Source organism: Rhinoraja longicauda, chromosome 37 (genome assembly GCF_053455715.1).
Source record: "Rhinoraja longicauda isolate Sanriku21f chromosome 37, sRhiLon1.1, whole genome shotgun sequence".
Taxonomy (NCBI): domain Eukaryota; kingdom Metazoa; phylum Chordata; class Chondrichthyes; order Rajiformes; family Arhynchobatidae; genus Rhinoraja; species Rhinoraja longicauda.
The window spans coordinates 8,264,828-8,289,769 of NC_135989.1; the positions used below are offsets into that span (position 1 = coordinate 8,264,828).

Genomic DNA, 24,942 nt, shown 5'->3' on the forward strand with positions numbered 1-24,942 from the left:
GCCATTCCCAGGGAGCTGGCTTTCTTGGGCTTGCACTTCCGTTAGTCACTGGCTCCTCGCCACGGAATGAAACTTAAAAGACGTCTAAACTGGAACCAAAAACAGAAACAAAACAAAAAATGTTCTGCGGATGTCTGCGAGACCGCTTTCTCTCGGGCTTTTATTTCGTTAACTTAAAGAGCAAATTGAAGATCTGAAAAGGAAATTAAAAATTAAAACAGGAATAATTACTGAACTCAGAAGGCCCAGCCGAGCAATTGTAGAATTAGGCAGACTGCCAAATAATGGCTGGGAATCCCCCAGAGCAGAGAGGGTCAGAGTCACTGCAAGTGCTCACACAAGGCCAGGGAGCCCCCTCAGTAGAAAATTCCTGGAGGCAATCGCATATTGCAATTCAATCTGACTCACCATTTTTCACTGGGACCCATGTCCACCTTTATATTCTGTTTGCGTAGGAAAACAGGAATAAATCACTCGGTAACTTGGACTTGTCTCATCAGATCATTGCTGATCTGCCCTCTTTTCATCGACCTGCCTTAGTTGTAAAATGGTGTGGGAAATCCCACTGTTGGAAAGGTAATTATCACAGGCTAATTATCATCACAGAGGCACAGCAGTAGAGTTGCTGCCTTGCAGCGCCAGAGACCCAGGTTCGATACCGACTATGGGTGCTGCTTGTACGGAGTTTGTACGTTTTCCCTGTGACCCTGTAGGTTTTCTCCGGGAGCTCTGGTTTCCTCTCACATTCCAAGAACGTACAGGTTTGTAGGTTAATTAGAATTTTTAAATTGTCCCTAGTGTGCAGGATAGTGCTCGTGTACAGGCTGATCACTGGCTGGCATGGACTCGGTGGGCCGAAGGGCATGTTTCCACGCTGTATCTCTAAAGAAAATGTATGATCGTACAATGTGCAAGCAAGGCATGATAGCTCAGACCCAAGAAACCGGTTGATCCAAGGATAGATGAATCCCCGATCTTCAGCTACCCCTTCCCTCAACACAAGAATACCCAGCTCCAGGCTGGTGAGATATATGAGCCCACGTGCACTGACGAAGGTCTGCACCTACCTTCCACCCGTCTGTGGAGTGTCCCGCCGCTCCTTCGACTTTGGAACCGCGATCTGCAAGGAAACAAAATTTGTTTGTTAGTTATTCACATCTTTCAATAGACAATAGGTGCAGGAGGAGGCCATTCTGCCCTTCAAGCCAGCACCACCATTCAATGTGATCATGGCTGATCATTCTCAATCAGTACCCCGTTCCTGCCTTCTCCCCATACCCCCTGACTCCGCTATCCTTAAGAGCTCTATCTAGCTCTCTCTTGAATGCATTCAGAGAACTGGCCTCCATTGCCTTCTGAGGCAGAGAGTTCCACAGATTTACAACTCTCTGACTGAAAAAGTTTTTCCTCATCTCCGTTCTAAATGGCCTACCCCTTATTCTTAAACTGTGGCCCCTGGTTCTGGACTCCCCCAACATTGGGAACATGTTCCCTGCCTCTAACGTGTCCAACCCCTAAATATTCTTAAGGTTATCTTAATAAATCTTAATTCTTAGTCTTAATTAATCTTAATAAATCCCCAGGTACCTACTGCTGTAGCCTGACTGAAAGAGAGAGAGAGAGAGAGAGGGAGTAGATTGACTCCCTTCCCTTCCCTATCTTTTCCAGCCACAGCCTAAATCCCGAGGGAGCCTAAATCCCGAGGGAACGATTCAAAATGGCACCAAAACAGCATACAAGATGACATGATTTCAGAGTAACAACTTCACAAATGAGAATAAAAGTACTTTATGTTTATTAAAAGCAACAGAGCTCCAGTGTAACATTATATAAGTTAGATGCTGCCTGTCCAGCTGAGTTACTCCAGCTTTTTGTGTCTATTTTTGGTTTAAACCAGCAGGTGCAGTTCCTTCCTACACATTTCGTCTGCTCCACTACGAAATCTCCTCAGGTATGTCACTTTGAATATGTTCTCCTCCTCTCTCCGACAGTTCAGCAACATCCTCTCTCACTGCTCCCCCTACCTTTTATTCATTGTTCTTCATATCTCTACATCATCATCTATATCTCTTGTTTCCCTTATCCCTAACCAGTCTAAAGAAGGGTCTCGACCCGAAACGTCACCCACTCCTTCTCTCCAGAGATGCTGCCCGTCCCGCTGAGTTACTCCAGCTTTATGTGTCTACCTTCATATTAATATTTACATCCTAGCTTCCCTGCTCAACTTGCAGGAGAGAACGGAAACATCTGCGACCCTGACGGCCATGAATTGTTACTGAAGCTTCAGAATCCCAGCTTCAAAGAGCTTCAGTTATTCAGTAGGTAGACACAAAATGCTGGAGTAACTCAGCGGGACGGGCAGCATCTCTGGAGAGAAGGAGTGGGTAACGTTTCGGGTCGAGACCCTTCTTCAGAGTGAATTATTCAGTGGTCCTTTATTATCACATACACCAAGGTGCTGTGAAATTCGTCTTTGCGCACAATTCACTAAGTTATCACCGTACACAAGTACAAAGTGTATAGGAGTGTTGGGCAGATGCGGCCTTACCACCGGCAAGCTCTCGGGGTCGATGACAAGCCACTTCTCCGTCACTCTCTCGAGCTGCTGGGAGCTCAGCGGTTCACGGATATTTACAATCACCTCCAGCCGGCCTCCAGTGGTCTTCCTGCCATCCAGAACCTAGGCAGGCGTTTATAAAAAAGGAAAAGTTATTGCACGCCACAAGGATGAAAATTGCAGTCGATCTTGCATCCCCCCAGCCTGAATGGAAGGAAACCAAGGGAACTGGTTCAGTTGGCTTGGAATCAAAGCCAATTCACAATGAGTTCCACAGTCAAAAGCCAAACATGGCGAGTTCTCCGGGTGCTCTGGTTTCCTCCCACACTCCAAAGATGTACAGGTTTGTAGGTTCATTGGCTTCTGTAAAAAATTGTAAATTGTCCCAAGTGTGTAGGATAGTGTTAGAGCACAGGGTGATCTTCGGTCGGCGCGTACTCGGTGGGCCGAAGAGTCTATCTCCGAGTTGTATCCCTAAAATTTCTAAAGTAAAGTCCAAAGTAAATGGTGTCCAATTATGCCACTAGGGGGAGTAGAGTCAAATGTGGCATTCAAAGCAGGATAACTATTTGAGAGGGATTAGTTGGAGACAGAGGCAGAACAGACTTGATGGGCTGAATAGCCTCTTTCATGCTGCGACCGGGGGAGATAGCAGAGTTTGAATCAATTCAGTGGTATTCTGTTTATTTACTCAGTTACAAAATCAGTCTGAAGAAGAGTCTCGACCCGAAACATCACCCATCCCTTCTCTCCAGAGATGTTGCCTGACCCGCTGAGTTATTCCAGCATTTTGTGTCTATCTTAAATCATTCCAGATTTCTTTTGAATTCTAGTTTTCAAAATCACAAGATGATAATTTGTAATTGACACGTTAAAGGAAGTCTCAGTTTGATAATCAGTGTGAGACTCACCTCCAGGATTTCCCGAATCTCACACCGCGATTCGAGTTTGTCCAGCTTAAGCTGAGTTGTTCCCACAACACGATCATTCTTGAAAAGTCCCCTGATAAGGTGAAAAAGAACAATAACTTATTGTTAGAAAAATATAACAGCATTGTTATTTTACACCAAGCGTCAACTCTTGAGTAACCTCATGCAATGTTTTGCAGGAGCCTGGGTGTTTGTTTTGAGTTGGGGTTAGGGATGATGAGCGAGAGTGGATTCATTTACCCTTCATGGCCTGCAGACTAACGGCAGGGTGGCGCAGCAGGTAGAGCTGCAGCCTCACAGTGCCAGAGACCCGGATTAGATTCAGACTACCGATGCTGTCCGCATGGAGTTTACACGTTTTTGCCATGACGTGCATGGGTTTTGTCTAGAAGGTCCGGTTTCCTCCCACACTCCAAAGGCGTACAGGTTTGTATGTTAATTGGCTTGGTATAATTGTAAATTGTCCCTAGTGTGTGTGGGATAGTGTTGGTGTGTGGGGATCGCTGGTCGGTGTGGACTTGGGGGGCCGAAGGGCCTGTTTCCAGAGAATTAGTGACATCACACTCTGGTAATCCTCTATCCATTGATTCAGAAATCCCAGCATAGAAACAAAGAATTGCAGATGCTTGTTTGCACACAAAAATACACAAAGTGCTAGAGTAACTCAGCAAGTCAGGCAGCATTCCCGGAGAACATGGATAGGTGATGTTTCATGTCGAGACCCCTATTCAGACTGGACTGAAGGGTTTCGACCCAAAACGTTAACTATCCATGTTCTCCACAAATGCTGCCTGACCTGCTGAGTTGCTCCAGCACTTTGTTTCCGATTCGGAAATCCTAATGGCTCGGCACGTGGATCGCCAAGTGATATTCTCTGTGCTTCTTTCCCGCTTCCCGTGCTCATTTCCCCAGACATCGGGGCATCAGCTTACCTCCCATCCCTCACACCTATTCTATTGAAAAGTCTATAACACCCAATAGCCCAGAACATTTGCTAGTCCACCAACAGTTCCAAGCATGCCAGCTTAGTTGAGATCATTGCAAAGGTTTGGCATGTGGTTGACTTTAGAAAATCCATCAGATCAGCCTACTGCAAATCTCCACAGTGTTTGCGGTGTCAAGAGTCTTACAGCACGGGAACAGGACCTTTGAACCAATGCCGATCAAGATGCCCCATCCAAGTTCATTAACATCATGTATAATCTAAATGGGCACTGACCCAACCATCCATTCACTGAAATAATGCTCTGAAGTGCAACTTCATACCCTTTATGAAGTATTTCAAATTTAATTCCTTTGGTCTGTACCACCCGCTTGAATGCTCGATGTTCTCGGTTGATGTTCAATTTAAACTTCTCTTGGAACTCTAGAAGGCAAACAAAAGTGCAATTATAGCAGGCGACACAAAGAGTCAGCGATCAAAGAGAAACGAGTGAATTGGCGATAGCTTCCATTGCTCCCGCCAAACCAGTGCAAGGTCCAGTGGGACAGCAGAGCCATCAGCGAGTTGTCTCCCCCACATCCCACCGTTACCCTGATCACTGGCCTTTACTGCCGCTCAATGGTGACCACTTTAAAATCAGAACAGTACAGGACTGTGCCAAACTAGGTACCAAGATCTAGCCTTGCCTGCCCGAGCATTGTCCACACTCCTCCATTCCCTGCAGATCCATGTTTATAGCTTCGTTTAGAGATACAGCGCGGAAACAGGCCCTTTCGGCCCACCGGGTCCACGTCAAACAGCGATTCCCGCTCGTTAACACTATCCTATACCCACTAGGGACAATTTTTTACATTTATCAACCCCAATTAACCTACAAACCTGTACATCTTTGGAGCGTGGGAGGAAACCGAAGATCTCTGAGAAAACCCACGCAGGTCACAGGGAGAACGTACAAACTCCGTACAGACAGCACCTGTAGTCAGGATGGAACCCGGGTCTCCGGCGTTGCATTCGCTGTAAGGCAGAAACTCTACCGCTGCGCCAACGTGACCGCCAAAAATGTGTGTTTATCAAAAAGTCTCTTAAATGCCACTGTTGTGCCTTCCTCCATCACCACCCCTGGCAGCGCGTTACAGACTCTCACCAACTTACCCTATACATTTCTATACTCTGCCCCTCTTATCTTCATTCTACAGTATGCTCTTGGTATTTGGCTTTTCTACCCTGGGGGAAAAGGTTCTCACTGTCCACCCTGTCTATGTTTCTCAATATTTCTACCAGGTCTTCCGCAATCTCTGGCGTTCAATGGAGAGAAGGAATGGGTGACGTTTCGGGTCGAGACCCTTCTTCAGACCCATTAACATCACCTCGCACATCTCTCTCCTCAGTAAATTCAATTTTCTGCGTCCAAAAGAGTAAACAAAAAAATCCCTCACACTCGATTCGTGCAATAATGCAAAGTGATTATTTACATCAGTGCTTTGTGTAATGTCGGCCTGTAAAAAAAGTGCTTCTCTAAGAATGCACCACTGCCCCAGCGCAGCCGTGCGGGCCTTGATTAAGTGATGTTTCAGACATGGGGTAAATGATGACACCTTGGAGGTTCAGACGTCACTGTGAGCCAGCATTGACGGTGAACACGTGCCAGCTGATATCCACCCCAACATCTGCAGCAGCCGCAGCTGTTCACATACCTGGACAGTTGGTGTTCTTCACAACATTGGTTTTGTCTTTCTGTGCTTCTTCCTGTTGAAAGAAACAAAGTGACCACCATGGCGGCAGCAGTTCACAGCTCCTTAAAAGCACTTTGGCCTTTAGAGATACAGCGTGGAAACAGACCCATTCAGCCCACAGACTCCACACCGACAAGCAAGCACCCCATACACTAGCTCTATCCTCCCACACACCAGGGACAATTTACAATTTTTACCAAAGCCAATTAACCTACAAACCTGTACGTCGTTTGAATGTGGGAGGAAACTGGAGTACCCGGAGAAAACCCACACGGTCACAGGGAGAACATACAAACTGCCTACAGACAGCACCTGTAGTCAGAATAGGTATCCGTTCGGTGTCTGAAAGGGGGAGATCAGGGGGGATGGTGAACACCCGGCAAGTGTGGGGGTTGGGGTCGGATGAAGGCAGGGGGGTAGGCGGAGGTGGAGGGGATGTATGGTGAGGGGGTGGTGGGTTAAGAGAGCAGAGGGGGGCATGAGGACTGATGTGGGGAGTAGTTAGGGTTGCCTGGCTAGAGGGGGAAAGGGGAGACCCAGTGGATAACGTGCCGTGGTTCCCTGTAGTAGGGGGTGGGCAGTAGGACCCAGCGGTGCTGTGGGACTCTGCCTGGTCTGAAGAAGGGTCTCGACCCGAAACGTCACCCATTCCTTCTCTCCTGAGATGCTGCCTGACCTGCTGAGTTACTCCAACATTTTGTGAATAAGCAGCTGTAGTCAGGATTGAACCCGGGTCTCTGGCGCTGTGAGGCAGCAACTCTACCGCTGCGCCACCGTGCCCTTCAGTGTATGTATTCATTTATGTAGGATATATGTTTTTGTGTGTGGGCCAAAAGTGCTGCTCTTGAGGGAATAGAGGGACAGAGCTCACGTGTCAGCAGAGGAGATTTGGGCAACTTAACTTTGCATACGGCCAGAGGGCCTGTACCAGTGCTGTGCCATTCTATGTGTGGGATGGAACAGCAAATGCTGGTGTACAGTGAAGATAAGACACAAAGTGCTGGAGTAACTCAGCGGGTCAGGCAGCATCTCTGGAGTAAAAGGAATAGGTGATGCTTCGGGGCAAGGTTGGAGACGGGGAAGAAAGTTGGAAGGGAGGTGCGGGCGGGACGAAGCCTGGCAAGTGATAGGTGGATACAGGTGAGGGGAGGGAGGTCTGAAGAAGGGTCTCGACTGGAAACACTACCTATTCTTTTTCTTCAGAGATGATGCCTGACTCGCTGAGTTGCTCCGGCATTTTGTGTCTATCTTAGTTTTAGTTTAGTTTAGAGATACAATAGACAATAGGTGCAGGAGGAGGCCATTCGGCCCTTCAAGCCAGCACCGCCATTCAATGTGATCATGGCTGATCATTCTCAATCAGTACCCCGTTCCTGCCTTCTCCCCATACCCCCTGACTCCGCTATCCTTAAGAGCCCTATCTAGCTCTCTCTTGAATGCATTCAGAGAACTGGCCTCCACTGCCTTCTGAGGCAGAGAATTCCACAGATTCACAACTCTCTGACTGAAAAAGTTTTTCCTCATCTCAGTTCTAAATGGCCTATCCCTTATTCTTAAACTGTGGCCCCTGGTTCTGGACTCCCCCAACATTGGGAACATGTTTCCTGCCTCCAACGTGTCCAACCCCTTAATAATCTTATACGTTTCGATAAGATCCCCTCTCATCCTTCTAAATTCCAGTGTATACAAGCCTAGTCGCTCCAGTCTTTCAACATAGACACAGCGTGGACACAGGCCCTTCGGCCCACCGGGTCCGTGCCGTCCAGCGATCCCCGCATCTTCTATGCTATGCTATGTTGCGAGCATGGTTGTGCTTACCGTGTTTGGGAAGGCAAACTCAAACTTGACAAAGGCATCCAGGTCATTTGATGCAACACCTGTAGGGAACAGAAAGCAGTCATTTTGTATCTCGCTGCCCCTCACTGAAGAAGGGTCTCGACCCGAAACGTCACCCATTCCTTCTCTCCAGAGATGCTGCCTGTCCCGCTGAGTTACTCCAGCATTTTGTGTCTATCCACCCCTCACTGAAACAGGCTTCAGTCCCTCCAAAATACAACCACTCCCATATCCCGTCAATGAATGGGCAGTGGGTTCAGCCACCTTTTCCATCAATAGATTAATCACATGAAAATAAACTCCATTGATGAAATTCCCTGAAATGCAGAGGAAATTGATGTAAACATACAAACTGCAGACTGTTTGGGGATTGCATGCATTGTAGAATGTAGAACAGATGTCCAATAACTTGCAAGGTATCACGAAATGCTGGAGTAACTCAGCAGGTCAGACAGCATCCAGGAGAGAGGGAATGGGTGACGTTTCGGGTCGAGACCCTTCTTCAGACTGATAACTTGCAACATCCACAAACATTGGTCCTGCCTTGCTTGCAAGAAAACAGACTGAGGTTTTGTTCCCTTAGCAGTTCTCTATGTGACAGCCAGCTATACCACACTTGTCTTGTATCTTCCTTCACACTGCCATGGGCCCCCAACCACTTTCAGGCAAAGTGCAATTTACTTTAATCCTTTGCATTCACCCTTTATGATGTGCTCTCTTTGACACGGGGAAACGATTGGGTTTAGTTTAGTTTAGAGAAACAGACCCTTTGGCCACCGACTCTGCATCGACCAGCGATCCCCGTTCACTGGCACTATCCTACACACTAGGGATGATTTATAATCTTTACCCAAGCCAATTAACCTACAAATCTGTACGTCGTTGGAGTGCGGGAGAAAACCTGAGCACCCGGAGAAAACCCACAAAGTCATGGGTACAAACTCCGTACAGACAGCATCCGTAGTCAGGATGGAACCCAGGTGTCTGGTGCTGTAATGCAGCAACTCTACCGCTGCGCCACCGTGCTTCCCATTACGATGCAGAATGGGACTGCACTATGTACTAGTACTATGCACTATCTGGTCAGTTGGCCACGGTGAATGTTTCTGACTGCCTGCCACTAATTTCCCACCTCAAACCGAGCTATCCTTCTCTACAGGATTCCAACCAAAGTGCAATGCAAGCTCAAGTATCCTGCTTTAATGTGGTGGAGGTTATTTTGCAATGAATAACGAAAGCTATGTAGTGAAAGAGCCACTGAGGTGTCAGAGCGTTTGGCACCTGCCTGTATCTAGATCATAAGGGATAGAATTAAAGGGATAGATCATAAGGGATAGTATTAAAAGTTCATAAGATCATAAGTGATAGGAGTGGAATTAGGCCATTCGGCCTATCAAGTCTACTCCGCCATTCAATCATGGCTGATCATCTCTCCCTCCTACCCCATTCTCCTGCTTTCTCCCCATAACCTCTAACGCCCGTACTAATCAAGAATCTATCTATCTCTGCCTTAAAAATATCCACTGACAGCCTCCACAGCCTTCTATGACAAAGAATTCCACAGATTCACCACCCTCCTCAGCTCCTTCCTAAAAGAACATCCTTTAATTCTGAGGCTAGTCCTAGACTCTCCCCGAACACCCTGAAGGGACAAGAGCTAAAGCAAGCACCAGCCACCCTGGCTCAGTCGTGCTTCTCACTCCGATGGCCAACGTTGTCCTTCCTTCTGGACAAGTCAGGGTTGGTAAACTGTTCGGTCAACGGTGTTACCTGGAGGAGAAGGCAGGTTGATTCCTTTCACGATAAAAAGTACCAGGTCACTGTTTGAGAGATCAGGAAATATCCTGAAACAAAGGTAGAAACAGACGTCAAAACATATTTCTGCATTACATGAGCCAAAGAATGTCAAACTCTGGACAATCACTTTCAGACTGACTCCAACTTTACTATGTTTTCACAGATTAGGAGGCAAAACCAGACCCATTACTCCAGAGGTGATCCCACCATCACACCCGGTATTTGTGTAAAAATAATTCCGATTACTACTCCAAATCCTTTAAAATAAGAGCCTATATGCTATTTGTTGTCTATTTTCAGATTGTACATAACAGCACTTTCCTGGATTAGAGGCAATAGACAATAGGTGCAGGAGTAGGCCATTCGGCCCTTGGAGCCAGCACCGATTGTTTCTGTAAATTGTTCATGGGATATTGGGGGGGGGGGGGGGGGGGGTGAGGAATGGGAATGCTGGCAAGAACATTTATTGCCAATTCCAAGGAAGTGGATTTCCAAATAATAGCAGGAAGGAGTCAAGGATCAAGCACTGGACGTATGAAGCATAGATGGTCGATGAAAAACTCTTTCTCAGGGGCCAGAAATTGTCTTGACAATCCTGTATGGTTTTGTGGAGACACGAGAGACTGCAGATACTGGAATCTAGAGTAAATCACAAAGGGATGGAGGAACTTTGCAGATCAGACAGCATCTCCTGAGGGAATGGACAGCTGCCAATATGGGTCCAGACCCTTCCCCAAAGTCTAAGGACGGGTCTCAACCTAAAACATTGCTGTCCATTTCCTTCCCAGATGCTGCCTGACCCGCTGAATTCCTCCAGCATTTTGTGTTTTGCTGCGTGTTTTTATTGTCACCACTTCTGATAATGAATTGCCATTGTTCCAGAGATAATTAACTGAATTTCAGGACGGCACAGTGATGCAGCGGTAGAGTTGCTGCCTTACAGCGACTCTAGACCCAGGTTCAATCCTGACTACGGGTGCTGTCTGCATGGAGTTTGTATGTACGTTCTCCCCGTGACCACGTGGGTTTTCTCCAGGCATTCCGGTTTCCTCCCACACTCCAAAAACGTGCAGATTTGTAGGTTAATTAGCTTTTGTAAGAACAGTCAATTGTCCCTCATGTGTAGGATAGTGCTAGTGTACGGGGTGATCATAGGTGGTGCAGACTCAGTGTGTGAAGGGACGCTGCATACCTAAAGTCTAATCTGAAACACCCAAAGTGATGTGAATGCAGGCTGACGACTGCCAAATTATCCAAGACAAGCTACAGGATTATAAACCAAGTGACAGAATCACTGCAGTATTGCATCACTTTAGATTCACAACGTGGAACCAGGCCCTTCGGCCCGTGCCCGCACCAACCAGCGATCATCTCTGTACCATAGCACTATTCTACACACGAGGGACAATTCATAATTTTTACCGATGCTAATTATTAACCAACAGATTTGTACATCTTTGGAGTGTGGGAGGAAACCGGAGCACCTGGAGAAAACCTACGCGGTCACAGTGAGAACGTACAAGATCCACACAGGCAGCACCCGTAGACAGGATCGAAGCTGGGTCTCTGGTGCCGCCCCAACGTTGGCACAAAGTTCTGGTTCACTTTAGAAATGCGTCAGTCTTCCTCACCTGTCTAACTATTTCTTAAATTAAATCTTAAATTTCCGGTTATAAATTGACTTTGTTCCAAATTTAATTAAATGAATTGAAGCATCCCCAAACTGTGTGTGCTCATGATTAAGCCCTATGATTAAGATTTGCATTTTAAAAATTCATAAGATCATAAGTGATAGGAGTGGAATTAGGCCATTCGGCTCATCAAGTCTACTCCGCCATTCAATAATGGCTGATCTATCTCTCCCTCCTAACCCCATTCTCCTGCCTTCTCCCCATAATCCCTGACACCCGTACTAATCAAGAATCTAGCTATCTCTGCCTTCAAAATATCAATTGACTTGGCAATATTACTCAAAGTTGTTCCAAAATAATTTAAACAATGTTCAACAGTAGGACCGAATGAATCCAGCCGATTGCTCTGAAACCTTCCGCACATCTCTCGAGCTGCTACTCACTTGACAACCTGGAAGGTCCTCTCCTCCTGGTGGTATCTAGGCAGTGGGCAGCCCTGGGCATGTGCCTGCTTCAGGATCTCTATATTCTTTTTGCAATCATCTGCCATTTTCTCAAACCTTTAATACACAAACAAGCAGAGGAATGAATTGATGGGAGAATAATCCCTTCCTAGGCAATTTTTCATTCAAATGTACTGTTTATTATGGTAGACACAAAATGCTGGAGTAACTCAGCGGAACAGGCAGCATCTCTTGATAGAAGGAATGGGAGATGTTTCGGGTCGAGATCTCAGTCTCAGCCTGAAGCAGGGTCTCGACCCAAAACATCACGCATTCCATTTATCATATCATATCATATATCTACAGCCGGAAACAGGCCTTTTCGGCCCTCCAAGTCCGTGCCGCCCAGTGATCCCCGTACATTAACACTATCCTACACCCACTAAGGACAATTTTTACATTTACCCAGCCAATTAACCTACATACCTGTACGTCTTTGGAGTGTGGGAGGAAACCGAAGATCTCGGAGAAAACCCACGCAGGTCACGGGGAGAACGTACAAACTCCTTACAGTGCAGCACCCGTAGTCAGGATCAAACCTGTGTCTCCGGCGCTGCATTCGCTGTAAAGCAGCAACTCTACCGCTGCGCTACCGTGCCGCCCAAGAGATGTCGTCTGACCCGCTGAATTACTCCTGCATTTTGTGTCTATTTTCGGTGTAAACCAGCATCTGCAGTTGCTTCCGACACATACCGTTTATGGAAGAATGGTTTTGAAGCTCATCCATCCATCTCCAACAAATGAATGTCACGGCTGCTTAGATTGTTAAATCAAATAAACACTATAGATGCTGGAAATCTGAACCAAAAGCAGGACATCTTGGAAATGCTCAGCATGTTGGGTAGCATTTTTAGAAAGAGAAATTGACTCAAAATTCAGAACCAACTCGCAGGGATCTCTGACCTGAAAGATTAATCGTGTTTCTCTTTCATCAAATCATAGATCATGAAATGTGTAGATGCTGTTTACATCGAAGATAGACACAAAATGCTGGAGTAAATCAGTGGGACAGGCAGCTTCTCTGGAGAGAAAGAATAGGTGATGTTTTGGGTTGAGACCCTTCTTCAGAAGGGTCAGCCATTCCTACTCTCCAGAGATGCTGCCTGTCCCACTGAGTTACTCCAGCATTTTGTGTCTATCAGATCACAAAAGGCCTGTTTCCATGCTGTACGACTGTGAGCAAAGTCTAACAAAATGGAGATCCAATGGCCGTCACCAATTCGCACCCCACTGGACAAAAAAGGTAAAATTAAGCAAATCAGCTCCAAGACAATGCTGACAGAACTATACAATCCATAAGAGTTGCACCCAACGGAATTACAATTACCCTTGAGACTTGAGAATTACAATTACCCTTGAGACTTGAGAATTACAATTACCCTTGAGACGGTGCCAGATTGGCAGAGTTTGAAGACTGTTGTATGTTACTCTATAACTTCACCTTTTTTCCTTTGTTACTCACTTTCCAGTGAACCCCTTAGTTGAAACGGAGTCTCAGCCAATCCATCAAAAGTTCCAAACAACCAGATAAGTAGGGGTGGGATTATTGGAGATTTATTACGTCTCGTACCATCCCATTAAACAGTATCTTTGGCGATACCGTCAGAATTAGTTCAGAAAAATCGATTATTTAATCGCGGATGGGAAAGGGTGAAAGTACAGACACTTACTTGGTGGTCTCAGACACGCTGCCAAGGTGTGTGTATTGCTTGGAGTACTTCATGCACTTCTGTAGGCAGACACATAAATATAGCATCATTAGTGCAGACAATGGTGGAACAAAAATTTCCCAAACATATATCTCATCTTCAGAGGAGTTTAACTTGCACAATTTTAAGTTGGTATATTTGACTGAAAAAAAAAGTACTTGCTTTACTTGTCTAAACTAAAGTCCGCCTGTGAATGAGTCCGTGGTTCCCACCCGACTACCCCCGAACCAGAGTGGATAAATCAATCCTGAGGGACTGCTTATGAGTGAGATCAGTCTGAAGAAGGGTCTCGACCCGAAACGTCACCCATTCCTTCTCTCCTGAGATGCTGCCTGACCTACTGAGTTAGTCCAGTATTTTGTGAATAAATACCTTCGATTTGTACCAGCATCTGCTGTTATTGTCTTATACTATCGTAATACGATTATTATTATCATAAGACTCTGATGTTCCAGAAAAAAAAGACACAGAGTGCTGGAGTAACTCATCGGGTCAACCAGCGTCCCTGGAGAACATCGATAGGTGACATTTTGGGTCAGGACCATTCTTCAGGCAGACTGATACTTTGCATGACTCTGTTCCCCAATGTTATTGTTGAGTTGTTGTTTTACCTCATACTGCTGTCTCAGAACTTCCATCAGGTGACCGTATTGTTCTGCAGTTTTCTGGGGTAAATTCACCCCTCTTTGCCGCACCAACACAAAGTCTTCCTCATTTACCGGGGGTGCTGGTACCTAGAAATTGAAGGGGGTGGCGAAGTGCCCATTTGTTCATTAAGCACTGCCCATTTGTTCATTCACTTAAGTCAGATAAGTTATCCGCCCACTCGCAATGTTAACAGGCTTGAGCCAAACCAGATCTATGGTCCCCAAAACGCTAACTGCTGGAGGAGTCAGCGGATCAGATAGCATCTGTGGAAATAAATAATGGTGGTTCCTGATTGGGATCCTTTTTCAGTTCCGAAACCTTGTATGTCCATTTCCCTATTCAGATGCTGCATAACGAGCCGAGCTCCTCCAACATTTTGTTTTATGCTTTAGATTCCAGCATCTGCAGCCCCTTGTGTCTCCTCTGGGTTACTAGCTGTACCCCACATCTGGAAGCAGGCATGGACTTGGCCAGATTACTAGGCCGTCTACTAATCCCGGCTGCCAGTATACTGATAACGGCACAAACTCGTGGATCAGATCAACTCAAATCGTGCACCCAAGTCTCGAACAAAAATAAAATGCCGCCGACATTTTTTTGGACGATAATTTAAAAGAGGTCTTGCCTATCCTTTCAGATGGGCATAAAATGGCACCATGATAATATTTAGAGAAACACTGGTAGAGCGGGTGCCCCACAGCGCCAGAGACCCGGGTTCCATCCTGACCTCGGCTGCTGTCTGTGTGGAGTGTGCACGTTCTCCCTTGGTGGGTTTCCTCCTAAGTGGTGATCTCGCTCAGGCCGGAGTGAGTAGAGCAGTGATTACATTTTGAAGTGGGCCTTTTTGACCAAATTAAGGAGATCTAGTTGCTCAATCCCCTTTTTAAATGACTGAACATCGGTGTGTCGGGTGGCAACATATTCCATTCCCTTATCGCCCTAGGGTAAAGGGAATATTAGCAGCAAAGTTTATTGAAATTTAGCGAGTTGATGATGTAGATATTTTGTCTTATTTCATGGCAGTTGGTGCTCTGGGATGACGGGAGATTTGATGGGGTGATTTTGCGAGTCTCTTTGTAAATTTGCAATAAACTGTGAATCTCGTTGTAAATTGCAATAATGGACCATCGGAATAGCCTGTTTCCGTGCTGTGTCTTTCAATCGATCGATTTACCTTGGTGATATCTACAGGCAGCCCTCCTTTAGAAGCTTCTATCATGGGGTCCAGGCCTTTAGCTTGTCGAAGATACAACTTTGCTCCTTCAATGTCGTTCTTCTGCTTCTTCAGCAGCGCTGCCTGCATGAACTGCTTCTTCCTGTTCTGCAAGAATTGCAACTGCTGCTGAGCTGCCGGGTGAAAGGTACACAAGGAGGGGTTGAGACTTATATTTGCAATGTGGCAAGCCCCATGCCAGGCAGCATTGAGTCAAGCGTGTGAGGGGGCGCTGTGTCCAACCCTCACGCCTGCTCGCAGGGATGTGACGTCAGGTTAGAGGGAGGGACAGAGGAGGAGTGACAAGGGATCTTGCCAGAGGCAGGAGGACAGGAAATAGAAAACAAAACAGTCCGGTTCCACCGAGCAACAAACAATCAGCTGGAAGAACCCAGCAGATCGAGCAGCGTCTGTGGGGGTGCGGGAGGAGGAATCGTCGATGTTTCAGGTCAAGACCCTGCATCAGGAATGAGAGGGGAGAGGGAAGTAGGTGCTCTAGAGAGGACACAGCTGCAGAGCTGCATGACAGCGCCAGAGACTCAGATTTAGATTTAGAGATACAGCGCGGAAACAGGCCCTTCGGCCCACCGGGGCCGCGCCGCCCGGCGATCCCCGCACATTAACACTATCCTACACACACTAGGGACAATTTTTACATTTACCAAGCCAATTAACCCATACCTGTACGTCTTTGGAGTGTGGGAGGAATCCGAAGATCTCGGAGAAAACCCACACAGGTCACGGGGAGAACGTACAAACTCCGTACAGATGGCGCCCGTAGTCAGGATCGAACCTGAGTCTCCGGTGCTGCGTTCACTGTAAGGCAGCAACTCTACCACTGCACCACCGTGCCACCCTCGGGTTTGATCCTCACTACGTGGGTGTTCTCCAGGTGCTCTGATGTCCTCACACATTCCAAAGACACGCATGTTTGTACGTTAATTAGCTCAGGTAAATTTCCCCCAGTGTGTAGGATGAGAAAGTGGGATAACATAGAACTAGTGCAATGGGCGATCGATGGTCGGTGTGGGCTCGGTGGGCCCAAGGGCCAGTTTCCACGCTCTATCTCAATCGTCAATGTTAAAGGAGCACAAAATGCTGGAGTAACTCAGCGGGTCAGGCAGCATCTCGGGAGAGAAGGAACGGGTGGCGTTTCGGGTCGAGTCCCTTCTTCAGACTGATGTCAGGGGAGGGGGGCGGGACAAAGATAGAATGTAGTCGGAGCCTGAAGACTAGTGGGAGAACTGGGAAGGGGGAGGGGATAGAGAGGGAAAGCAGGGACTATCTGAAGTTAGAGAAGTCAATGTTCATACTGCTGGGGTGTAAACTGCCCAAGCGAAATATGAGGTGCTGTTCCTCCAATTTGCTCTGGGCCTCACTCTGACAATGGAGGAGGCCCAGGACAGAAAAGTCAGACTGGGAAGGGGAGGGGGAGTTGAAGTGCTGAGCCACCGGGAGATCAGGTAGGTTAAGACGGACTGAGCATTGATCCAGACAATAGATCAGTGCTTACAATAACTTTGGTGCTGCGGAAGAGCTTGCAATGAATGAAACCCCCAAAACCAGAATTGACTGCGCCTGGGCTGTTCTCCAAAGTTCAATTTCAACCTTACCTTTGCTTGACACTTGCTTTGGCACTGGGTTTTCTGAGCCATTGGGGGCAGCTGGCAATGCACTTGGTGTGGATGCCCGGGAGGGCACTTGCTGAGAAAGCCTCTGAGCTGGTGTCCTTTGTGCTGGCTTTGAAAAAAGAGCAGAGGGGAAAAATGCATTGCCACTCACATTCCAGCACATTGCAATGTTTAGATAACAGAAGACTACTAAGATGATAACTGTGTACCTATTGTTGTAGCCTCGTCATGTCCCACCTTAACTCAATTGTTCCTCCTCTCATTTATTTCCCATTTACCTTGTAACACTTCCAATGCCTTCAATACCTGGAATGCTCCCAGTTTCTTTCGTCAGAGGATGGTGAATCTGTGGAATTCATTGCCACTTAAATGTTGTGGAGGCCAAGTCAACGGATGTTTTTAAGGCAGAGACAGATGGATTCTGGATTAGTGCGGGTGTCAGGGGTTAGGGGGAGAAAGCAGAATGGTGCGGCACGGTGGCGCAGCGGTAGAGTTGCTGCCTTACAGCGAATGCAGCGCCGGAGACTCAGGCTCGATCTTGACTACGGGCGCTGTCTGTACAGAGTTTGTACGTTCTCCCCGTGACCTGCGTGGGTTTTCTCCGAGATCTTCGGTTTCCACCCACACTCCAAAAACATACAGGTATGTAGGTTAATTGACTGGGTAAAAAATGTAAAAATTGTCCCTAGTAGGATAGTGTTAGTGTGCGGGGATCGCTGGGCGGCACGGACTCGGTGGGCCGAAGGGTCTGTTTCCACGCTGTATATCTAAATCTCTCTTTTTTTTAAATCCTAAAAATGGGGTTAGGAGAATGGGGAGAGATAGATCAGCAATGAGGCGGAATAGCCTCGAGCCAAATGGCCTAATTCTGCTCCTATTACTTAACACCTTTCCTCTGGTGAACAAATGTTATTTGCACGAAAGACTTCCTGTCCTTCTATATCTCTGTCCTTCACCTGCATGGTCTAGGAATCCCCTGCCTCTTCCTTGGCCAGAGGCCCAGTCCGTCTCCTCCTCGACAACCTGACTGAATCTATTCTCACGTGGTCCAAGGGGCAAAGGGTATTCAAGAGAGAGTTAGATTTAGCTCTTAGGGTGAATGTATTCAAGGGATACGGGGAGAAAGCAGGAACGGGGGTACTGATTTTGGTTGATCAGCCATGATCATATTGAATGGCGGTGTGCTGGCTCGAAGGGCCGAATGGCCTACTCGAGTGGCCTATTTTCTATGCAAGGGTAGATCAGGCTTGACCTTACTGAATGGCAGAGCGGCTGAATGCAAAAGCCCCAGCTACACCCAACTCTTTGTGGGACAGGGAGATGATCAGCCATCATTGCAGTTCTGCTCCCGCCCCATGCTCTGCCCCTTTGGTGGTTTCAGACTGACAGAATTTCAGGAATCTTTAGAAACTTGCTGATACAATGAATGGCCCAGTGAAACCAGCCAGCTTAACCCAGCAGGGCCAGACGCTGAAACATCAGCGCTCACAAACATGTGTTCAGAAGATTAGAGTTTTACTGTATGTACTATTTTCTGTCACAGCTTTACAATAGGACTGCCACGCTGGGTGAAAACATGTTACCAACAGGTTTGAAGCCCAAGAAGAAGGGCATGAAGATGTTTCAAGGCGGGATGGTCATTGTTTCTGCCACCTTTGAAAGCCTACCTCATCCTCATGGTCACCGTCTTCATTCACATCCTGGTTGGCCAGCTTCATTGCATTCTCCAACACTCCCACGATGGTCTGATTGTGAGCGCCGCTCTCCGATCCATGAAGTGGCGGGAAACCTGGAGGTACAGGAGCGAGACAGAAAGATATAACACAATATCTAAGGTAGACACAGAATGCTGGAGTAATTCAGCGGGTCAGGCTGCATCCCGGGAGAGAAGGAATGGGTGATGTTTCGGGTCGAGACCGGAAACGTCACCCATTCCTTCTCTCCAGAGATGCTGCCTGACCCGCTGAGTTACTCCAGCATTTTGTGTCTACCTTCAATTTAAACCAGCACCTGCAGTTTTTTCCCCAACACAATATCCCACCGCCTTCCGAGTTAACATGCTATCTAACCTATAAACTCACATGTGTTTGGAATGTGGGGGGAAATGGGTAGGCCATTTAGAACGGAGATGAGGACAAACTTTTTCAGTCAGAGTTGTGAATCTGTGGAATTCTCTGCCTCAGAAGGCAGTGGAGGCCAATTCTCTGAATGCATTCTAGAGAGAGCTAGATGGAGCTCTTAAGGATAGCAGAGTCAGGGGGTATGGGGAGAAGGCAGGAACGGGGTACTGATTGAGAATGATCAGCCATGATCACATTGAATGGTGGTGCTGGCTCGAAGGGCCGATTGGCCTACTCCTGCACCTATTGTCTATTGAAATCAGAGCACCCTGAGAAAATCCACATAGTCACAGGGAGAACGCAAAACTCTGTAGACAGCACCCGTAGTCAGGATCGAATCTGGGTCCCTGGCTCTGTAAGGCAGCAACTCTACCTCTGCTCAGCATGATCTACCCAAACCATGGCAGCTACAGCACACTTTTATTTCCTTGTTGACAAATCTCCATCTTTAGAAAAAAAGGATTTTAAAAATGGGTTTCTTTTATATTTCTGTTTGATTTTAACCCTCTGCCCGCCACTGATCTGTCCAACAATGAACGAGTAAGAAATTAAGTGTGTAGAAAGGAGCCGCAGATGCTGGTTTATACCAAAGATAGTGACAAAGAACAGGAGTAACTCAGCAGGCCAGGCAGCATCCTGGAGAGAAAGGATGGGTGACGATTAAGCTCGGGACACCTCAAAGTAAGAAAATAAAATCTGTTCTTTACCTGGTGGCACTGGAAGTTCACTGAGGTTAACATTTCTTCCTGTTTTGTGAGCTCGAATGGCATCCTGATATTGCTGAAAAAGATTAGAAGACATTTGTAAAGAAAGGCAGGGAATTGTTATACTGAGTATCTGCTCCTTCACCCGCTTCACGTTTGAAGAGAGAAATGGTAGCAAAGCAAGAAGATGAGCTCACACAAGGAAAGCAAGGAGAGGGGGGGGGGGGAGGGGTGTTGAGACTGTCAGCAGACCAATTCACACATTTATTTTGTATTTCTATCGAAAACCAACAATTAGGCATGTAGGAGCCATTTATGTTTAGACGAGCTACTGTTGGCATGTTATATTATTTTGTCTAGATATATCTTGCCGTGTTATTTTGACACTTGGAGGCGGTCATTGGATGTACAGTGTGGTGTGTATATATATGGGCATAAGGGACAGGGAGTGACAGACACAGGGAGGGAGAGCATACAGTTCTCAGCAGACCTGGACAGACCGACTGGAAAGACCCGAGACCTGGGACAGAGCAGCCAGCTACGACTTGTACGCAAAATACGTATAGCCTGGTACACGTATAGCACTGGTATACGTATAGCACTTCAACTCCCCCTCCCATTCCCAGTTTGACCTTTCTGTCATGGGCCTCCTCCAGTGCCATAGTGAAGCCCACCGGAAATTGGAGGAACAGCACCTCATATTTCGCCTGGGCAGCTTGCAGCCCAGTGGTATGAACATCTACTTCTCCAACTTTAGATAGTTCCTCTGTCCCTCTCTTCCCCTCCCCCTTCCCAGTTCTCCCTCTATCTTCCTGTCTCCACCTATATCCTTCCTTTGTCCCGCTCCCCTGACATCAGTCTGAAGAAGGGTCTCGACCCGAAACGTCGCCCATTCCTTCTCTCCCGGGATGCTGCCTGACCAGCTGAATTACTCCAGCATTTTGTGAATATATAGCCTGGTATGTTCATCTCCTTGTTTGTACAACTACTTCATTAAACAACTAATTAAACTGGAAATAATGACTGGAAGATTGGTTCTGTTGGGTCTGCGTAAAATCACTCCGACTCCCTGTGTAGTAATGCCAATAGGAAAAGACGTCATTGGAAAAGTCGGAAAGTTGCCATTACAAGGTAAGAAATGACCCGCTGGACACACTCGCCCAAACTCAAAAACGACTTCAAAGATGGGTAGTTTGAACAACTACTGAACAAAGAGATCAACTTAATTAGAAGGTATTTATTCACAAAATGCTGGAGTAGCTCAGCAGGTCAGGCAGCATCTCAGGAGAGAAGGAATGGGCGACGTTTCGGGTCGAGACCCTTCTTCAGACCCGAAACATCACCCATTCCCTCTCTCCTGAGATGCTGCCTGACCTGCTGAGTTACTCCAGCATTTTGTGAATAAATACCTTCGATTTATACCAGCATCTGCAGTTATTTTCTTATACAACTTAATCAGAAGAGTCACACTGTACGGAAACAGGCCCTTCAGCCTAACTCGTCTATGCCGACCAAGATGCCTCATCTAAGCTAGTCCCATTTGCCTGCATTTGGTCCAGATCCATATAAACTTCCCCTATCTATGTACCTGTATGAGTCTTTTAAATGTTGTTATTATACTTGCCTCAACTAACTCCTCTGGCAGCTCATTCCATATAACTACCTCCTTTGTGGGGAAAAAGTTGCCCCTCAGGTTCCAATTAAATCTTTCCCTCTCACATTAAAACTCCGTCCTCTGGTTTGTGGTTCCCCTACTCTGGGTCAAAGACTCTGTGCATCCACCAAATCATAATTTTAAAGCATCTCCAAGAGATTACCCCTCAGTTTCCTGCGCTCCAAGAAGTAAAGTCCTAGCCTGCCCAATCTCTCCCCCGAGTCTCGGTAACATCCTCGTAAATCTTCTCTGCAGTCGTTCCAGCTCTAAACATTCAGGCTACAATGAAAGAGGAACAATGGGGTTGCTTTGAAGGGTTGACCAAAGTGAGCTATTCTAGAAGCTTGCTTACTTTAACGATGCGTTCATGCATTCTTGCTTTCCGGTCATTGCCCGCACCCTTCGCCTGTGCAGCGGCTGATTTGTACTTGTCCATTCTCTGTTGAAGGGCCTCCATGATATCTTTCGGGGGAGGGGGAACTCCTGCTGGACAAGAAAATTAACAGCATTGATTAACAAAAGGACTGTTAATCTCTCCTGATTCAAGGCAGAACAAGCTCCATTTAGTCAGGATACAACCAGTGTAACAGCACCGTACTGAATGCATGCAACACCTGCCAAACGTGTACAAAAAGGGTCCCGACCCGAGACATCATCTATCCAGTGTAGCGAATGCAGCGCCGGAAACTCAGGTTCGATCCTGACTACGGGCACCGTCTGTACGGAGTTTGTATGTTCTCCCCGTGACCTGCATGGGTTTTCTCCGAGATCTTCGGTTTCCTCCCACACTCCAAAGACGTACAGGTATGTAGGTTAATTGACTGGGTAAATGTAAACATTGTCCCTAGTGTGTGTAGGATAGTGTTAATGTGCGGGGATCGCTGGGCGGCGCGGACTCGGTGGGCCTAAGGGCCTGTTTCCGCGCTGTATCTCTAAAAAAAAAATCTAAAATCTATCCATGTTCTCCAGAGATACTGCCTGACCTGCTGAGTTACTCCAGCACTGTGTATTTTTGTGTACTTTCACTGCTCTATGGCAACGCAGGCCGCGGAGAATAGAAATGCAGTATTGCATTGGGATTACCAGCAGTGAGATGGTGCCTGCAACCAGTAATGCAAACATACCGCAGATACCAGATACAGTAGGTGAAATATGGTGGGGGGAACAGAATGCCAAGTTGATAACAATAGGTCCAATGGTTGCCAGGGTTTGCAGTTAGGGTGGATGGTCGAGTCAGATCTCAGGCAGAGCAATAGTAAAGCTGAGACTGCTGCCAGGATTGGGCATTAAACGTCTGCCAGCATGCCCGATTCCCATTTAATGATCCCTACAGCCAAGCAATACTGGAATTGGTGCAGACTGATTGCTCGTAGCAAGAAAAAAAGTGAACTCTGCGAAAGGGCAGAATGGGAGAGAAGTGGGTGGCGAACAGCAGGGTCATTTCGTACCAACAGAGGGAAATCCCCCAATGCATCCAAGACCCACCTGATGCCGGCGCTGACTGTGCTGGAGGCGCTGCCGGAGCCGAGAGAGCAGGCAACCGAGAGGGAGGAGGGATCGATTGCTTGTCCTTTGGTGCATCTAGGAATGTAAAGGTGCAAATTAGATAGGAGTCTGAAGGCCCACAACGTCACAAATCCATGCTCTAGAGATGCTGCCTGAACCACTGAGTTACTTTGACACTTTCTACGAAGATAACATACACTTCAATAATGTGTGTGCGTGTACATGTATGTATGTGTGAGCGTGTATGTGTGTCTGCGTCTAACATATACACCTCAACAATGTGTGCATGTACATGTATGTGTGAGCATGTATATGTGTGCCTGTGTCTAACATACACTTCAATAATGTGTGTGTGTGTACATGTATGTATGTGTGAGCGTGTATGTGTGTCTGCGTCTAACCTATACACTTCAACAATGTGTACATGTACATATATGTGTGAGCGTGTATATGTGTGTCTGCGTCTAACATACACCTCAACAATGTGTGCATGTACATGTATGTATGAGCGTGTATATGTGTGCCTGTGTCTAACATATACACTTCAACAATGTGTGCATGTGCATGTATGTATGTGTGAGCGTGTATACGTGTGCCTGTGTCTAACATACACTTCAATAACGTGTGCATGTGAAGAAAAAAAACATACATCACGCACACGTCATTGAAGTGTACCACAGACTCACATATTTCCATTCCCTCACTCTCACTTACACACGCTCACAATCACTCACACACTTACACCCACTCACATACTCTGCAAGTACACTCACATACATTATATTGTTTACAGTGTACTATGTTTACATATTCCGTTGTGCTGCTGCAAAGTATGAATTTCATTGTTCTACCTGGGACATTTGACAATAAAACACTCTTGACTCTAGAATGGTAGCAGCTAAACTAATTCTACATGCGAATCCATCTCCTAAAAATCACAACATTCAGAGAGTGCTCCAGATTAAACAGGTAAGAATTATCTCCCGCGACACTTTGTAAGAATTATGAACTGCGTCTATGGAAGCAAGGAATTACACCGAAGCATAGAGAGATACTGATGTACAAACGCATACCAAAAGGGGGTGGCAGCTGACTGAAATCCATGGTCCCTCCTCTATCCAGTGCCTCAAGAAAAGGATCAAATTTCTAGTTTGATGAGAAGAGAAAAAAAAAAATTCTGTTAAGGATGTCAGAAAATGTACATTTTCTCCACAGCCCCCAGTCCACATGGAAGTCCTTGGGCTTGCTGGAGTAATCACGACATTATTTCTCTCCCCAGATACTGTGCAAAATTGCAAAAAGGGGAGATTCATTTTTCTCAGGTCCGTTTTGCATTCGATGACATTATGACAGATCTGCATCCAGCTTCACAATCACCTCAACACCCTCATTTCATAAAAATCTAACAATCTTTGGCTGCAAGTGCAGCTTCTGTCTGATTACATTAATTAGGATGAGAGAGGTTAATGGGAACTGGGCGGGTGGGGGAGAGGGAATGGAGTATTTTCAGTGCAGGTACACAGTGCCAGAATTCTCAGATGTTAATAAAATCATCCTATTATTTCCCCCATTACTTTCACCAGATATGCAGCATTGATTTTGTTCTTTGGTCAAGTTATGGAAGCAACGGAAACTGACCAAATGCATTTTGGGTCAGATCTATACTAGTAACAAGCAGAAAAGGTGTTAAGACAAGTATTGACTTTTGGTGGCACAGTAGGGTTGCTGCCTTACAGCACCAGAGACCCGGGTTCGATTCTGACTACGGGTGCTGTCTGTAAAGAGTTTGTACGTTCTCCCTATGACAACGTGGGTTTTCTCCGGGTGC

At 46.6% G+C, this 24,942-nt stretch overlaps 1 protein-coding gene across 3 annotated transcripts in view; it reads right to left on the minus strand.

The window, feature by feature from the left end:
- cc2d1a (coiled-coil and C2 domain containing 1A) overlaps positions 1-24,942 on the minus strand; it is a 76,125-nt gene that overhangs the window by 26,964 nt on the left and 24,219 nt on the right. For 2 of the 3 annotated variants that reach the window (XM_078429550.1, XM_078429548.1), the window contains 17 exons: positions 24,188-24,260; positions 23,094-23,189; positions 21,961-22,094; positions 19,958-20,030; positions 18,798-18,919; positions 17,113-17,239; positions 15,461-15,633; positions 14,250-14,372; positions 13,600-13,658; positions 11,870-11,986; positions 9,769-9,842; positions 7,981-8,039; positions 6,124-6,175; positions 4,753-4,852; positions 3,469-3,559; positions 2,549-2,680; positions 1,068-1,120 (listed from right to left, as the gene is read on the minus strand). In XM_078429550.1, the coding sequence (XP_078285676.1) occupies positions 1,068-1,120; positions 2,549-2,680; positions 3,469-3,559; positions 4,753-4,852; positions 6,124-6,175; positions 7,981-8,039; positions 9,769-9,842; positions 11,870-11,986; positions 13,600-13,658; positions 14,250-14,372; positions 15,461-15,633; positions 17,113-17,239; positions 18,798-18,919; positions 19,958-20,030; positions 21,961-22,094; positions 23,094-23,189; positions 24,188-24,260 (1,658 nt within the window). The remainder of the gene's footprint in view (positions 1-1,067; positions 1,121-2,548; positions 2,681-3,468; positions 3,560-4,752; positions 4,853-6,123; positions 6,176-7,980; positions 8,040-9,768; positions 9,843-11,869; positions 11,987-13,599; positions 13,659-14,249; positions 14,373-15,460; positions 15,634-17,112; positions 17,240-18,797; positions 18,920-19,957; positions 20,031-21,960; positions 22,095-23,093; positions 23,190-24,187; positions 24,261-24,942) is intronic. The other variant, XM_078429549.1, reaches the window with a different exon arrangement.